General features: G+C 40.9%; 1 protein-coding gene and 1 pseudogene across 1 annotated transcript; both read left to right on the forward strand.

Moving 5' to 3' along the window:
- The first annotated feature begins 4,762 nt into the window (after positions 1-4,762).
- LOC149096588 (protein rolling stone-like) lies at positions 4,763-9,311 on the forward strand (annotated as a pseudogene).
- Positions 9,312-11,555: 2,244 nt separating this feature from the next.
- Positions 11,556-16,525, forward strand: LOC110039761 (protein rolling stone-like). The gene is made up of 2 exons (XM_020744911.2): positions 11,556-11,760; positions 15,426-16,525. The coding sequence occupies exons 1-2, from the start codon at positions 11,686-11,688 to the stop codon at positions 16,170-16,172; spliced, it is 822 nt and encodes a 273-aa protein (XP_020600570.1). The 5' UTR covers positions 11,556-11,685; the 3' UTR covers positions 16,173-16,525.
- The last annotated feature ends 1,703 nt before the right edge of the window (positions 16,526-18,228 follow it).

The following is an 18,228-nucleotide window of genomic DNA, read 5'->3' on the forward strand; positions in this document are numbered from 1 at the left end:
TACACACTTGACAAAGAATAGTTGAAATGTCAAAACATGGTCGTAATACTTGCGATTTCTATAAAAACAAAGCAAGCAAAACTGACGGAAAAACAACGAAACTTACAAGATTCGTGTGGTGACTACGACGACTAAAACATAATGACAACAGCAACTAGAAAACTAACGGCAGAAAAAAACTATACCAAACAGTTGAAAAAACAGATGAAAAAATGTACACGAAAATATGAAACGTTACGTACCCGAAAATAACTGGCGAAACTAATTAGAATAACAAGTATACACGAAATAATTGAAAAACGGAAAACAATGGACAAAAATCGCGAAGGCACAACAAAATTGAGGCGCCGTGACTACACCTTCGGCCTCATCAACTATCACCTCATAGAAACTCGAGCTCATTATCTCATTGTTAAGAGCAACTCTCCAGGAAAGTGAAGCAACGTTGGAAATTAAAAATTTTAATCCTCGTTCATTTTTTGTGTGGAGGTAAGTTATCTGGGGGGATGAACAAAAACAGCCATATTTGGATCGGCAGGTGTGTCGTTGCCATGGTAACTGCACTTAATAACGTCGGCCAGAGGTCTATGCTTTGACCAAAAAATTCACTCTCAAGAAGTAAAAATAAATGGGTCTGGTTCTCGGGTGCATGTGAACCAATTCAAATGAAATTCATACAGATGGTAGAGCCACTCTACCAGTTTATAAACTTTGCTGTTAAAGTATTTTGGGGTTTATAATCAAGAAGACAATGCTCGTCCTATTATGTTGCCTGTCAGTCATTTTGACAAGCAGGAAAAACAAGCACAACCATATTCGTAATTTCTCCGAAAGTACTCTTTCCCAAAAAAACCAAACTAGCAGCAGAGCTTACATAGATATTGAAGTTTCTAAATATCATAGAATCTATTTGGGGAAAATTATATTCTAGCCACGGGTGTTGAAGACATCCGAGGCAAGTCGCAAAAAATTGCAAAATTGGAAATTTTGAAGGCTCTAGTATTTGGCTCAATCAGGCTTTAGATGGAGAATATCTGCTTCAGAAGTATTTTCTATCGTCTTATCTGTTATCTACATTTGATTGATTAGCTTTTGGCCATCGAATTTGGTGAAATATAGATCGAAACAAAGCCTACCTTAGGAATTTCTTCAGGATGCTTTTGTCGTATAGTATGGGTCTCTCCTCAGTTCACTCGCTCCATTTTCTTGACCGAATCTTGCACAGACTCTAGCGGAAAGGTCAAATCTAACTGGCTAGCCTCACCGAACATGCATTTTTAGACCACAAATGATGATGCATTAACCCGTACAAAGAACAGTCGAACGGGTCAAACACAGTCGTGTGTCGAGTATCGAAATAATTCATCAATACAATCCATCCAGGAAGTTAAATAGATGCATCCGGATCACAGCTAAGCAAATGCATGTCTGCGACGATTCTGAATTAAGTCTTTGGCTAAATTGAGCCGAACATTCCGTGGTGCATGGTTGAGAAGCGAAGAAATCGTTGTTTACGACCCAACGTATGTAGACCGGAAATGTGGGGAGCAAATCTGCTGACCGGATCTACTTTTAAAATGCGACATACGCGCTTTTCGTTTGTTTGTTTTTGTAGCTTCAGATAAAGCGACATTATCGCAATGGAATTGTCTCTTCTTTATATATTTTTGGTACAATATATCATTGATAGAGGGATAAAAGGACGACTTTTGATCCGCTTTTATGACTTTTTTAATACGGTGGTGAATAAAGAGGACAAAAGAAACGCGCTTCACTGATTGTTTTACGCAACCTGATTACCTCCATTGGCTTTACCACACTGGATCAAATTTGTATAAGAGAGGATACCATTTATCGTCTCTTGGTTTAGCTACAGTAAATCCAGGAGTACTGACAGATGTTAAAATGTATTCAGGTTTTCGTTAACAACCAGTGATGTGCAGGCTTGCATGAGAACAAGGAAGTTAGTTTTTCTAAGAACTCTTGGACGTTCGAACTCTGTCTGTCTATACAGGTATGCAAAAAAGGGAAATTCATGCTGTGCGTGCCAAAAATGCAGATTGCACTTGTACCCATTCAGCCAAAATAAAATTCAACGTGAGGCACTGTGGTGCGTATGAATCCGAGTTAGACTTTACACCTAAACATTTCAACCTTGTTCCTAGTTTCCCAGGGTATGAGATTGCTCAACGTTTAATTTTCCTTTGATGCTTTTATTCGGTTCTTCGGTTTTCGTTTTTTTGTTTTTTGTTTTTTTGTTTTTGTTTGTTTGTTTGTTTATTTTTTTTTTTTTTGGCTTTCTTCACCATTGCCATGGTAAAACAACCCCATTACAAGAGAATATCATTAAACTTGCATCCGGTGTTACATCCCAGTACATTGTGTTACGTTCGCTCAGCAGTCGTGCTTCTCGGACTTCGGACCTCCGCGTTCAGTTATTCACCATTCTTGGCTTATCGACTATCGCAATATCTGACCCGAGTTTAGCCAAAGACGTTACTTTGGATTGTTCAAAGGCATGCATGTGCTTTGTACATTGATCTCGACACATTTACTTTGCCTCCTGGTTGGATAATATTGATGAATTTCGGTCCTCGACGGCAGAAATCGCAAGTATTACGACCATGTTTTGACATTTCAACTATTCTTTGTCAAGTGTATATGCGAGCTTCTTGTATCATCATCTCTGGTCTGAAACACGGTAAACTGGATATTCGATGGGAGTAACCGTTAGATTAGAGTCAGCGCTAGATTTGATCAAGAAAATGGAGCGAGCGAAGGAGAGACATTGGAGAGAACCACGCGACGAAAGCATCCTGAAGAAATTCCCAAACCTTCAAGATAGGTTTTGTATCAATTTATATTTCATCAAATTCGTTGACCAAAACCCTATTAACTAAATGTAGGTAACAGACAAGATGATAAAAGATACTTTTGAAGCTGATTTTCTCTCTCTAAAGCCTGTTTGAGCCAAATACTAGAGCCCTCAAAAATTACCAATTTTGCACTTTTTTTGCAATTTGCCCCAGGTGTCTTCAGCACCCATGGCCAGAATATAGTTTTCCCCAAATTGATTTTATGATATTTAGAAACGTCAATATCTGTGTAATCTCTGCTGCTAATTTGGTTTATGTGGAAAGAGTACTTTCGGAGAAATTACGAATATGGTTGTGCTTGTTTTTCCTGCTTGTCTAAATGGCTGACAGGGAACATAGTAAGACGAGCATTTTCTTCTTGTTTATAAAACCCAAAATACTTTTACGGCAAAGTTTATAAACTGGGAGAGTGGCTCATCTGTATGAATTTCATTTGAATTGGTTCACATGCACCCGAGAACCAGGCTCTTTTACTTTTACTTTTTGAGAGTGGAACTATTGCTCAAACCATGGTCCTGAGGCCGACGTCATCTAGTGCGGTTACCATGGCAACGATAGATCTGCCGATCCAAATATGGTTGTTTTTGTTTATTCCCCAAGGGGGGTTAAAATTTTTCATTTTTAACTTTGCTTCACTTTCCTGGAGAATTGCTCTTAAATAGTAGAATTTTGACTAAATTCTTTCAAATGATAATCTCCAATTATTTCTCTACAAAATTAGCAGTATTTAAGTTGACGCTGTACAAAAAACGCGCACGGATTGAATTTTTGTTTACATGCGCTCATCCGTTTATTGAAAATATTGAGGTTTTAAAGTCGCTTGACGGTCAATTTCCTTACTCTAGTGCTCTGACAAATTCAGTTATCTAATGAGGTTCTAAAACTTCCCAGGAACATTCAAGAAACGTGAAAACTATGAAATTGTGTAGACGACAACCAGCCACTGCACACTACAGGTTGATAGTGTAAGAGTAGCTCAACCAATCAAATTGTAGCATTTTTATTGCCATCCTCTACTTAGAAGAATTCTACTGAAACAAGTCGTCAGATGGCTTTGGACGTCCAAGTCACTCACTATTTTTTCCGCAACAAACTACTCGTGTTTCAGCCCTGATTTTCTCAGCGTGGCTTCCACTACAGCATGACCCATGGATCAAAACAAGTGAACTGCCGACACGAGTGCACTTGCAGCCAGGAGTTCCCACCTAGCTTAGAAATGGGAGGCTATATATACACAACATATCTCCCATCTAATGAACATCGTGAAAATAAATAAATAAATACATGAATAAGTACATAAATAAAGAAATAGATAAATGAAATAAACTGGTCAAATAAATATGTTGTTGGCTACTTACAAATAGAGAGGTTTGAGTCTTGTCTCTTTGATTTTACCACTGTTAGGGTGGGGGTTATACAAGCAAAAAACGATCTAAAAGGTGGTGCACTGAAGGGATGGGGTGTGGTTTGAGTTAAAAAAAAAAACAAACAAACAAAAAAAAAAACTACCCACTGTCGCTACAATCTCTTAGTTCTATAGTAGTAGAAGTAGTAGTAGTAGCAGCAGCAGCAGCAGTAGCAGTAGCAGTAGCAGTAGCAGTAGCAGTAGCAGTAGCAGTAGCAGTAGCAGTAGCAGTAGCAGTAGCAGTAGCAGTAGCTGTAGCAGTAGCTGTAGCAGTGGCAGTAGCTGTAGCAGTGGCAGTAGCAGTAGCAGTAGCAGTAGCAGTAGCAGTAGCAGTAGCAGTAGCAGTAGCAGTAGCAGTAGCAGTAGCAGTAGCAGTAGCAGTAGCAGTAGCAGTAGCAGTAGCAGTAGCAGTAGCAGTCACAGTAACAGTAGCAGTGGCAGTAGCAGTAGCAGTAGCGGTAGCAGTATTGGTAGCGGTAGTATGGCGGTATCGGTAGGGCGCGGTAGCGGTAGTGACAGCGGTGATGGTAACGGTAGCGGTAGTGGTGACGGCGTTGGAAGCGGTGGTAGTAACGGTAGGGGAGACGGTAGCGGTAGCAGAAAAATTTCTTCTTAGTTGATTATAACCCTTCGTGACATTCCTCGAAGACATACAACAACGACAAATATGTACTAATACAATGACTTTATTTGTTGGCCGGATAAAGCAAAGCCGCAGCAGGGGGACAGTTAGGGGGTTAGAAACCACCGTAAGGCATCTCTGATGCGGCTCGGGGGTAGGATCGATGGAAGGGTATTGATACTGCTAAGCTAAGCACGATTGAGCAGTGATACAATACAAAGTTGGTGACCTCAAGCAAACACGCAATCGGCCCCAGAAATGATTAACTACATATTATACTGCTATTGGTTGAAATCCAATACTGTATATAATCCTTCGTGATATCCCTCGAGGACATAGAACAACGGCAAGTATATGCAAATACATTGACTTTATTTGTTTGCCGGATAAAGGAAAGGCGCAGCCGGGGGTAGGGGGCGAGAAACCGAAGTAAGGCACCTTTAATGCGGCTAGCCTGCGAGCAGACTCACGTTGGAGCACAAGCGCTCGCGGCGTAGTCGCGAGCGCGAAATCGAGCGGCGAAGCCGCGAGACGAGAAAGTGAGTTCTTGGCGCCTCTTCACCAGACTCCTTCCCGCCGGATCGCCTTGCTTTTCGCCGCTCGCGCTCGTCACTCAAAGGTGAGCCTGTCGCAGGCTATGATGCGGCTCGCCCAAACCGCGAGGGAAGCAGGGGAAGCAGGAGGTGAAAGGAAGAGGAAAAAGGTTAACGATGGGGCATATTTTGAGTAAGAAGTTTTGCCACCGAAAGTTGACATTCCAGGGGCTGTGCACAATACAGAAGATCCTTGAAGGCTAATCAGTTCCACAGGGAACCACAACGGAAGGCAAACGAAGCGCCACCACGGCAAAAACTGTGACCGGAGAATTGGAAAGCAGGAAATCCAGCATGTGTTAAAACATTGTACGATTTGGTGGGTGATGGGTGTTGGATACAAGAAAGCCGGGGAAGCGGGCGGGGCTGGAAACGCCGAAATATGACGTTCGTAGGCTTGCACAGGATATAGTGGGTATCATAATACGATGCAAAGCTGGCGACCTCACACAAACACGCGATCGGTGCCGGAAATGATTAACTACATATTACACTGCTATTGGTTGAAATTCAACACTGTGCAATGAAAACCAGGTAGAAAAAGAAGATGAATCTCGAGCAATTAAATATTAGTCGACTCGCAATTTCAGCCTGGCTTGGTTCCCAAGTAGACTTTTTCATTGTGTTACTAGAGCGAGATAAAGGCTAGCGATATAATTATGTAACCTCATTCACACAATTTTTAGTTATACATGAGCGCGACCAAGAACACGTCAACAGGTATGACTTTTGACTATTTTGCATAATGTTCATAATGTTTTTCTCTGGGTATTTTCTATATTGTTATTCTGGGTGGAATTTGAAGACTCTGATTCCGATCAGCGATCAATTACAAGAAACCATCGTTCTTGTCAAAGTGCATAAACCACAGTAAACAACAGAATGGTTTTTTGAACCATTTTCAGCCTAAAGACTAACCATTGTTTGCAAGGGAACCAACATTTAAAAACGTGTCTTCATGTTTATTTTAATAAAAGTCCTAGTCCCCGCGACGTGTGCAAAAATACGTGTAACTGATAAAATCAATCAAAAAATTTTAAACTGTAACTCTGAATACATTGCTGACCCATTACTTTCTCATATTAACGGCTTATTTTTCATCCTCAATCGGTAAGCTATTAGTGCAGTTACCGCGAACCGACCATCTTGTCAAATTAGACGTAAGTTAGTGTAATGTTTGCTTTTCTCCTCACTCGCGTTTCTTGGTTGGAATTTTATTGAGTATAGAGTAGTATGAAAAAGTAGGGGATTCTCCTCGGAAATTAAAGTTTGAATTAAACCTTCAAAGGAGACCAATGTGGGTGTGACTCGAGTTTTATTTGACCCTTAAAAGATACCACTTAAAACGGAATAGGATTGATTACCAGCCGCTGTTCAGGAAAGGAGCCCGCGCTAATGGGCCGGACTGGAGAGCGCGGCAGTAATCGAGCCTAAAAACGGAACTAAGAGCGTTTTTTTTATCATTATTGTTATTTCTTCGAGTGCTTGAATATACTCTGACAGCTAAAAATGGTGGCATTTTGTTATGAACACTCTAAGTGAAGCCAGAATTCTTGATTTTTCTCCTAAGCGAGACGACTAGCATCCCCGGGTTTTTCATATGGGAGCCCCCCCCCCCCCCCCACCCCCACCCCCACCCCTCGGGTGTAAATATTCATATAACCTGGCAACTACGAAATAAAATAAAATATTGTAAATATACAGACACACATCAGCTTGCACGCACATCCGAGACGATCGAAAAAACTAAAGCTTCGAAAATGTGTAAAGGAGAGTTTCGTCTTCGAAATTTTACGTTCTGGTATCCCGTTCGCCGTGATTTTACCGACTCTAGGGTAAGTCACGTTGTAATTATATGTTTAATTTAGGGCGTGTAAAACGGGTGTGATCAGGCGATGCGGAAAGGACAGTGTGGTGGCGGCAGGGGACTAAGACTTTGGCAGAAAATCAACATTTTTAAAAATATTGCATTTTACATTTGATTTCATTTTCTTAATCAGTGAGTAAATAGATTTCTAGATGTTGGCTCCTTTTAACGAATTTAACGTGACTTACGGCTATTGCAACCGCTGCTAATCGGTTTTAAACTAAAAATGGTTCGAAAAATCACTCTGTTGTTTACTTTTGTGGAACTTGAAGAGAGCGATGGTTTCTTATAATTGATTGCTAATCAGAATCAGAGATTTTTCAACTTAAACCTACAATAGAAAATGAAGAAAACACCCAGAGAAAAACTTTATGTAAAACATCCAAAAGTCTGATTACGTGTCCTTGGTCACTGATCACACCACACACGTATTTAATTTCAATAAAGTTGTATATACAGCTAGTGGAAGATAAATTCCTATTACTAGTATACGTACTTTAGTTGCACCTAGTTCTGGAAAGATTTTCACTTAAAGAAATTGTGTATCGGCTTTACAACACTATCCATGCAAATTTCTGCAACAGGGTTCTGCAATTTCCGATGCGAGTGCGTATTTTATAAACGCGACAAGTGTTATCAATATTTATGACAGCCGTGGAGGATTTCTATACTAATTGTGACAATGAGTGAATAATTAATATTTACGACAGGCACATTTTAATATTGCAAAACGTAGTAGCTATTCTTGAAAACCACGGCAGCAATCACGATTTACGACAACATTTATCGCCATTTATCACAGATATATTGCAGTTCACGACGTTAATACGGCTCACAACCGGTAGTGTGTACCATTCCCAAGGCAATATCGATTCTCCTATTTTCATCTTGTGCAACTGATCATGATATCTGTCATTTCAACAAGTTATCCTTTAGATCAAGAAAACATTTATTTTTGTATAAGCTACAGCTTGAGCATTGAAAGTTCTTTTCTGCTTAAGTGGCTGTCTCTATCGGTTTTTGTGACGTATCGCTTGATTGTAACTGCTTACAAGACCTGACAACCTTGAATGGCTGTTTTACAACATCCACTTGAACGGAGCGAAGCTGTTCATCTACTTAACCAACTGGACTTACACTATATTGAACATCTACTTTGTCTTTGCAACAACGCTCTCTGGTATCCTGCGTCGGATCTGGGGGAGGCAGACGGGGGGCCCGGTCCCCCCCTTATTTTGGGTAAAAAAGAATCGCAGAAGAAAGAAAAGCCGGCAGAGCAAGCAAAAAAACAAACAAAACAAAACAAAACCGCCCCCTCCTCCTTAGCTCAAGGTCTGGGTCTGCCACTGGTATCGCCCTTTATAAAGACCTGAAGAAGCAAACGGAGACCACAACTCTAGCTACAGATGAACGGACGGTGGAGATCGAAATGGAGCTTGACAACTACGGCGCCGTTCATCAAGATAGTGCCGGAAGACGCCCTACAGTGTCAGCACAAGTTCTTTTGGTTTATCCATGTCATTGCTGCAACTGCTGGCTTGTTGGTAACCGCGGGGTACTAACGCGTGTTGGCAGGTGATGACCCAGTCGATGCCAATAATATTACAAAGCACGCACTCAATCCCGTCTTCATGGTGATTGACACGTGCCTTAGCGCCATCCGAGTCCGTCTCCTGCATTCCATGTACGCCTTGCTTTACACTCTCTTTTACCTCGTCTTCTCCATTATTTATTGGCTCCTTGGTGGAACCAATAATCAAGGGAATACTTACATTTATAAAATTCTGGATTTCGACAACTTCAAGCCCATCGTTGGAGGCCTGATGATCGTTTTCCTTCTCGTGGTTTTGCCTGTTTTGCATCTGATCGTATTTGACATCACCAAGTTACGAGATCATCTTCACAGGAAGTATAAAGCATGAAGTGACACTACGTGAAATGACGTAACGTGACGTGATATCAAATGGCATGACATGGCATGACATCAGACGACATCACAGTACATGACATGATATGTTATAATGTGACACGGCACCACATTACATGACAGGAAATTACATGACAGTACTTGATTTGACATTTGATCCTTGGTTAAGACAAAAACTGAGAATTTCAGTTTTAATTAAGACAGGACCAGCGACAAAGCTGTTGTCATGGCGACAGCACAACAGCACAACAGGTGTTATTTTGTTTCTTTTGTGATGTACATTTCTGGTGCCAAGTTTGAAGAACACCACTTCAATATTTTCAGAGATATTCTTTATTCAATATTTTACCGCTTTAGTTGCGAAACTGATGACGTCATAAGCTTCGTAATTTGAATAATACAAAAACTACAATATCTCTAAAACGAAAAATGATATTCCAAAAAGGAAAACGTCATTCTTCTGTATTTTAAATAGCCTTTCAAATCCTTTCAAATAAGCAGCAATTATTTTTCTGTTCATAGGCACTTTAAGGTCATGGTCATAAGGTCATGTGTCTGATGACGTCATAGTTAAGGGAAAAAAAAGGTAATATGGGCCAAGAATGCATGATCGAAACTACTCTCCCTTAGTTCAAGAGCTCCTTTTCGTAGGCAGATAGAACCGAACAATTCGTGATATCACGTTGGTGACAGGCGAGTATAGAAATCAATTTAAAAATAAAGTTGGCAAGATGACAGGGGAAACGAACTGAAACTAAATAATAGCAGGTTTTCAGCTATTAAGCAAACTCTAAGTGTATTAGCGAAGAACTTGTTTTATGTAAAGGTAAATGCGTTTATTTGAGTCCATCCACGGCATTTGAGTTTCAGTGAACAGATAAGATTAAAGATTCTAAGCGAAGTATAAAACACAATGATGATTTGAGAACAAGCTAAGAGAGAACTGTAAAAACACGAAACAAAGGCGAGTGTTTTCTATATTCTTGGGAATTCTCAAATAAACAGTGTCATGGTGTACAAGCAGAGGTATCAGGTTAAGAAATATCAGTATTCTGGAGTGGACTCTCAGCGGTCTTACTTCAAATAAAAACCGGTAAGGTGAAAAAAATGTAGTTTGCTGATTCTATGACGCCCTAGAAAATTCAAACCATGTAAGCCCAGCTAACCTCTCATGAGTTGAGTTTTATCCTAAAGAAAAACTACGCGGCTACCCTTACAGGTCCTTACAGCGAGACCCTAAGAATACAAAGACACTTAACAGAACTCAGTTATTGCATTTTGAGTTATTTCAGCCACGTACAAAATTACCTTTAAATTGAAGGAAAACTGAAAATAGTAGTTTACAAAGATAGAAAAACACCAAAGAGATAATGATCCCTGAAGGAACAAGGATTAAGGATGGAGAAGATTGACACGCATTTTCAAGCCGACAAACTTGAAAATTTAGCCTTAACTTTTCAAGATGCGCAAACGGTGACGTAGCTCCTTTAAGGTTGTTAAGAATCATCGTAGAAATTCCACTTTGACGCAGCAGTCACTGATCAATATGTTGTAGCTTGTACGCAGCCGTCCGGTTGAAGAGAGTGGGTGGCTTTTGCGTGGATGTCTAAGATGGATCACGTTTTCCCCATTCCCTCTAATTAATGCTGGAAAATGTCACTCTTTTTTCAACGAAAAGGGAAAAATAACCGATTTTCGACATTGTAAGTGGAGGGAGGGAAGACCTCGCTTGGTATCCCAACATTTTTGTCCGGGATTGTAGTTGATATCCTACCTTGGGGATAACTGCTTACTAATGGTCACGACGTCACTTACATTGTAACTTACAATAATTGTTTGTTTGTTTTTTCCTGTATCGTGCAGATCATCTATTCCCGTCCGCCAATACTATTGCTTTTATTGTGTCACCAGTTCCTGTTTTCGCTAACGGCAAGGCCTTTAGGGTGCTTAAATTATATTACCCTGTACTCATAGTAAAGGATAATCGATATCCATGTATTCTGGTAAATACACCTGCTGTACCCAGCCTGTGTTGCAGGCGAAATTTACCGTACTAGTATCATATAGACTCTGCAGAGTGAGAAAAACTTTTCTTATTCTACACGGAATCGTTTTCGCACTTGTTATTAATCCTTTGAAAACAACTAGAGCAATAAAGACGTCACTAAATGTTTGAACGTCATATGACAAGGCCGTCATTTCCGGTTGACTTAACTTTGACGCCCGTGTGAAAAATGATAAAAGCCATGTAAACATGGTAAATATTCATATCTCTGCAGCTACGCAAATCAACTGATGTCTGAATGTAAACGTTGCCATCGAGCACAGTTATACTAAAAAACACGCTCATTATATATTCGAAGCCTCAAGCGATCGACAAGCTACAGATCCTAAAATGTGTAAGGAAGAATTTCGTCTGAGAAATTTCAAGTTCTGGCATCCAGTCCGCCGTGATTTTATCGACTCTAGGGTAAGTCACGTTATGGGTGTATGTTTAACTGAGATGTGTAAAACGTCTGAACAACCACGGCAAGAAAAGCCTCGTTCACCGTTAATTTTACCAAACGGTGAATACCAGATAAATCCTGGATTAGCCGTCCGTTTTCTGATATCGGAAAACGTTCTGTTAATTCGGCGTTTTCCTTGTGTGAACTTCAGGAAAACATGAAGCTAATTCACTGTTTTCATGCTCTTGAAAAACGCCGGTGAACACCTGGTTTTCCATTGCGTTTTCTCTCGTTTTCCCGAGCGGATTAATGCAGTGTTTGCAGGAGGTTTTCCAAGTCTAATTGCTGACGGTTAACACTAGGAAAACTACACGTTCATTAGCAATTTTCCCGCATTAGAAAACTTCTATTGAACACCTCGTTTTCATACACCTTCACCGTAGTTTTCCCGAGCGGGTAAATGCGGTGTTTGCAGGAGGTTTTCCAAGTCTAAATGCTGACGGTTAACACCAGGAAAACTACACGTTCTTTAGCAATTCTCCCGCGTTAGAAAACTTCTATTGAACACCTCGTTTTCATACGTCTTCACCGTAATTTTCCCGAGCAGGTAAATGGAGTGTTTGTCGGAGGTTTTTCGGATGTATATGTTGACGGTTAACACCAAGAAAACTACACGTTCACTAGCAATGTTCCCACATTAGAAAACTTGTATTGAACACCTCGTTTTCCTACGCGTTTTCCGTAGCTTTCCCAAGGAGGTAAATTCAGTATTTGTCGGAAGGTTTTCCGGTCTACATGTTGACGGTTAATACCGGGAAAACTTGACGTTGACTAGCAATTATCCCGCATAGGAAAAGTTCTGTTGAACACCTCGTTTTCCGCCACCTTTACCGTAGTTTTCCCGAGCGGATAAATGCAGTGTTTGTCGGAGGCTTTTGGGGTCTAAATGCCGACGGTTAACACAAGGTAAAATTGACTTTCATCAGCAATTTTCCCGCATATATCAGAAACGTCTTAGTGACAAATGCAATATAAATGCATATGATCGGAGGTTTTCCAGGTCTAAAGGTTGATAGTTAACTTAGGAAAACACAACGTAGACTTGCAATTTTCCCGCATAATTTGATAATATATGACGGCTGTGACTAAGCGACACACGAAGGTCAGTGATGTGGTAAGGGACTAGGAACCTTGTAAATGAAGACGGCCTTTCCTAAAAGTGCTTCATTTTCAACCGAAGTCAGTAGACACGTTTCTAAATCAGTTGTCTCCTTTTGACATTTGCTCACGTAGCTTACGGCTATGGCAAACATAGTTTACCGACCTTTCCTGTTTAGGCTAAAAATGGTTTGAAAAGGTGTTGACCCCTGTTTAAATTTGTGCGGCTTATAACGAAAGCACCTCAGAGACTATCTTCAATACTAGCTAATACTTTCAACCTCACAAATTATACCTAGAATGACAATAAAGAAAATACCCCAAAAAAAGCATCGCGTAAAGCATTCAAAAGTCATATCCGCTTGCGTGCTCTTGATAACCACCAATATTTTAATGAGGGAACGTAAATCGCTAGTGAACTGATAAATGTTACTAGCGCTGTACTTGCTCCTGGCTAGCTTTACGAAGATTTTCGCTTGTAGGGATTGATCAAATGGTGGAAGATTCAGGCTATCGTTTAAATTCACATCATTTTTACCTTAACTAAATGAAGACACGGATGGCTTGAAGGTTAGAGCGCCGGACTGCGACTAATTCGATTCTAGTGTTGCGGTTTTTGGGAAAAACACTTGAAATGGAAATGGAATAAGATATTAGTTAAAATTAAAATTCTGCAGCCTGCAGTCACCAAATATCATACACCGGACGAAGGACCCAGTTGTTCAAGCAGCCGTGTGGATAACGCTATCGAACGGATTCTGATCCAGTGAAAAAAGGTGTTAGCAAAATAAGTTACACAATCCACTGGATAGTGGTTTGACCGATGGATAGCGCCAAGATGTACACAGTAGAATACCGGTAAATTCAATGCCGAGGTTCAAGGGATGCATTGGGCTAGCATCCCCTCCAGGGAGTGTAGAAGTATCGCTAGTGGCCTAATGGCACAGAAACTAGGAAAAGCATAGGCAGAATGCCTATATTTTGTTTAGCCTCTATTTCACTTGAGTACCCATCATTTTCCGGGGTGCATTCCTTGCATTTTAAATTGTCTCCCCGTGGCTCGCTTCCATGGCGACCTAGAAAACCCTGAAAACCTATCATTCCAGAAATTTCGTGCGGTACCCAAAGCTAATCAAAGCTGACGTCTTTTCCTCGTTGTTTGAGCAGCTGGTAGTGTGAAAACGTTCGAAAGAAACAAACTTCGACAAATTTGGATAAAAGCGAGTTGTTGCATGTGTAGTATTTTTATTTTAACTCACTCAATCGTAGAAAAAGTAACTACTGAACCAAAACCAATCTCACTCGCTCACGTTTTCCCACGCTTTGTGTCGCTTACACATGGTTGCTTTGACTTTAGATTGGTTCACTGGAATGTATGTGTCCTTCGTGATTGGTCAATGTGAGTTTTGGCTTTATGCACGACACTATCTTGAAAACTGCTCTAGTGGGGGCCATTCCAAATTGTGACACCGACTGTAAAGTTCTTTTAAAATATACACGTGCGTACATTTCACATACACTACAGGTGTCATCACAACTTACGACAATAACCACGGAGTTTTACACAACTTGTGACAATGGTTTATTGCAATTTACGATAGTTGCGTTATTGCAAAACGCTAAAACTGTTCTTAAAATATTCACGACTGAAAACATAATTCACGACAACTATCATCGCAATTAATTTTATTACAGATAATTTTCATCTCACAACGTTACTGCAATTCACGACGGGCACAGTGTGTACCCGTCCACGTACAATCAATATCCGCAGCCCCCTCGGTTTTCAGTGACGGATCTAGGGCAGGGGGACGGGGGGCCCGTTCCCCCCCCCCCGTATTTTGGGTAAAAAAGATTCGCAGAAGGAAGAAAAGCCGGCAGGACAAGCAAAACAAAAAAAACGCTCCCCCCCTTAGCTCAAGGTCTGGATACCGCCACTGGTTTTGTACACTACAACGTATTGATATAAATCGCCGTTCAGTTCAACAATCTATCCGTCTTATTTCCGGTTCATAGATAATTAAAGCAAAGATCGATGATTCTCCATGGCGCAGGAAGTCTTGTGGTTTATTAGCTAAATTGGTCTAGGTATTGTAGGCTTTTTAGCCACTTTACTGATCCGCTCCCTCTCAGCTCAATTCCCCACCGGCACCCTGTGAAAGTTGCAACTTTCCAAAAGTAGTGATCGGCAAAAGGGCTAAGAAACCTAGAAGTAACTAAGGCTATGTTTACCATTGGTGCCCAGGCACGGTGCCAGAGTACAATTCTCGTTCGGCACTAATTACCGTTTACACACCCTTCTTTCCAGGTACTCACACCAGAATTCGGGCATAGTGTCCGCGCTCGGGTACAAGGCCTCGACCTTGTGCCCGGGCACTAAATTAAATGGTACTTTGGTCTCTGGAGTACCCAGTGTACGCAACGCTATTTTGTGCCGGTGCTCAGGCCGGCACCAGTGCTTGGGCACCAAGCCTTAACAAGGCGTAAAGTGGTTACTGACCCGGTACTGACCCGTTTCTTTCTTTTTCAGTGGCTGTCCCTGCCGGTTTTTGTTGTGATTCGCTTGATCATCACCGCTTACAACTTCGCATGGCTGATTTACAACATCCACAAGTTCGGAGCGAAGCTGTTCATATTCTTAACCAACTGGACGTTCACCATATTAAACATCTACTTTGTCTATGCAACAACGCTGTCTTGCATTTCCCTTTATAAAGACCTGAGGAGTCCCACGCAGACCACTCCAGGGGATCAAGTAGTGGAGATGGAAATGGGGCACATTGACGGCAACGACTACGGCGCAGTGGAACGCGAAGAATCCCGCGAGAAAGACGCGCTTCGGTTTCACCACAAGTTGCTGTGGTTTCTCTACGTCATCTCTGCAACTGCAGGAGTATGGATAACCGCGGGTTACTGGACCGTGTTGGTAGGCGATGACCCTATCGATGCAAATAATATCACAAAGCACGCGCTAAATTCTGTCTTCATGGTGATTGACACGTGCCTGAGCTCCATTCCAATCCGTCTCTACCATTCCATTTATCCGCTTCTGTACCTTGTCATTTACATCGTCTTCTCCGTCATTTATTGGCTCCTTGATGGCACCAATATACAAGGGGAACCTTTCATATATGAAGCTCTAAACTACAGCGACTTCGACCCGACCATTGGTGGCCTGTTAGTTGTTTTCCTCCTCGTGGTTTTGCCTATTTTGCATCTGATCTTATTTGGCATCACCAAGTTACGAGATTATCTTCACAGGAAGTATACGGCATGAAGTGACACTACGTGAAATGACGCAGCCGGTGACATAGCATTACATCACTGGACATGACCAGGAGCCATGACATGACATGACGTGACATGACGTGACATGACGTGACATGACGTGACATGACGTGACATGACGTGACATGACGTGACATAACGTGATATGACGTGAAATGACGTGATGTGAAGTCACATTACATGGTATCACAGCACATCACCTGACCCGATCTGACCTACAATCCACGACAAAAGTCCTTGGCACGTCTGGATCAGATAGCATGAAAATGCGTTGACAAGCTATTTTGGAAACAACAAGTAACGACATTACTGGAATAGGGAACCCCTTCTCCCCCCCCCCCCCCCCCCCACCGACATTGCTGGAAACGGGCAGTAAACGAGCAGTGACGGCTTCATCACGACAAACAACATTGAATTGGAGGGAGGGGGGTGAACTAATAAATTGCTGTGACAGGTACTGCAAAAGTGGGCTAGCGTGCCAAGGCTTTTGTCGGGGAGTGTAGCATCAAATGGCTTAACTCTTAAAAGTTGAACGGTAGAATTCTTCAATCAATTGACTAACAAATTAATTAATCAATTAATTATTAACCATTCATGTTATTTCTGACAAATACTATCAAATTAGTAGAGTGATAAAACTGCTATTGAAACTTTGAATTATAAGCAGTTTGATTCTGAACACGTGGTCTGAAAAAATAATTGTCACAATGTTCACCACTTCACGTTGCGAATTTCTCGTCAGCGATGCGCCTGTGACTTTTGACGGTCAGTGAGCGGTTACTCAATGGCCACGTAAATATTTATCGTTTTCTACGATTTGTATGAACTATATTAAGGCTGTCTAGCCATGCTACAGGGTCGGAAAACTCATGGGATGTATTCAGGTTTTAATAAAAGGGTGTTTTTTAATAATTCTGAATGTTTACCTGCTGCAGGTTTGTAATAAAGAGTGTGCACCATTCGCAGTGATGCTGGCGGTAACTTTCATAAGTTCCATAAATTTCAATTACCTTTATTTAAAACGAACAGAATGAAGAGCTGTTTCATATATATCCATTGTAAATAAGATGATAGTCAATTGGAATCCTGTGGGATATAGTTTTATATTTATTCTTGATGAATTATGTGTAGCTTATTATGTACAGCCTGTTCTTAATTAATCTAAATATCTATTTGGAAAGTTTTCACATAATTCAGTCTTGTACTTTAAGGTCACTTGAAGGTTTGAAACTTAATAAACTATCTATCATGATATCAGGAGGTAGTAGTCCGCTCAATTTTCTTCATTTAGTTTAGCACAGTTTATTCATTTGTAGGACGGCACTTCGTTCCTGTATAAAATCCAGTAAGAAGGGCCTTTAACCATCTCAAGCACGTTGAGGCAATTTTTTTCTGTGAAACTAGTATTTTACATTATTATATGGCTGTGTCTCACAAGGACTGGGAACTACCGAATTCACGAATTTGATTGGCTGAAATCGATATTGACCGCGGTCCAGATTTTCCCATCTAGACCGACATCTAGACCGGTTTCATTTTGCGTTGAAAAAGTAGCAAACTAAAATACAAAAATATTCACCATTTTCTTTTATTTTCTTCTCAATTATTTATGGAAGTGCCAAAAAGCCTGATGACAAAAAAAAAGTAGAGAGGACGAGCAAATTTCGGCAGGTTTAAGTTAAGCTCATCGCCCCTCGCAAGGAAAATGTCAGCTAGTACAAACCAGTTACATTAAACGAATTAAAGTTTTCTTCTTTGCCATATAACAAACATCTTATTAACCGAGCTAAGTCGGTCTGTACGGGAGAATCTTGATCTCGGTCAAGATTCTCCCATAGAGATCTCCTGCTCGGTTAATAAGAGCTAAGTAACGACCACTTGAGTAAAAAAAAGAAATAATTTAACGTCCTTAAATTCCTTAAGCTGATTCAAGGCCTGGCTAAACTAGGAAACGTTGTTGTGGAAGCATTGTCTTTTGTTATGTTTCCAGGGTGGCTAAATTAGCGGGAAGCAAACAAAATTTTTTGCTGTCCCGGTGGCTGAAC

The sequence above is a fragment of the Orbicella faveolata genome, unplaced genomic scaffold, assembly GCF_042242905.1.
Source record: "Orbicella faveolata isolate gen_17 unplaced genomic scaffold, um_ofav_v1 contig_48, whole genome shotgun sequence".
Lineage (NCBI taxonomy): Eukaryota > Metazoa > Cnidaria > Anthozoa > Scleractinia > Merulinidae > Orbicella > Orbicella faveolata.

Excerpts from the sequence above, each read along its gene's own strand:
- LOC110039761 (XM_020744911.2), top strand. The coding sequence starts at position 11,686 with ATGTGTAAGGAAGAATTTCGTCTGAGAAATTTCAAGTTCTGGCATCCA. Across the intron at positions 11,761-15,425 it reads GTGATTTTATCGACTCTAGG|TGGCTGTCCCTGCCGGTTTT; the intron begins GTAAGTCACGTT and ends TTTCTTTTTCAG.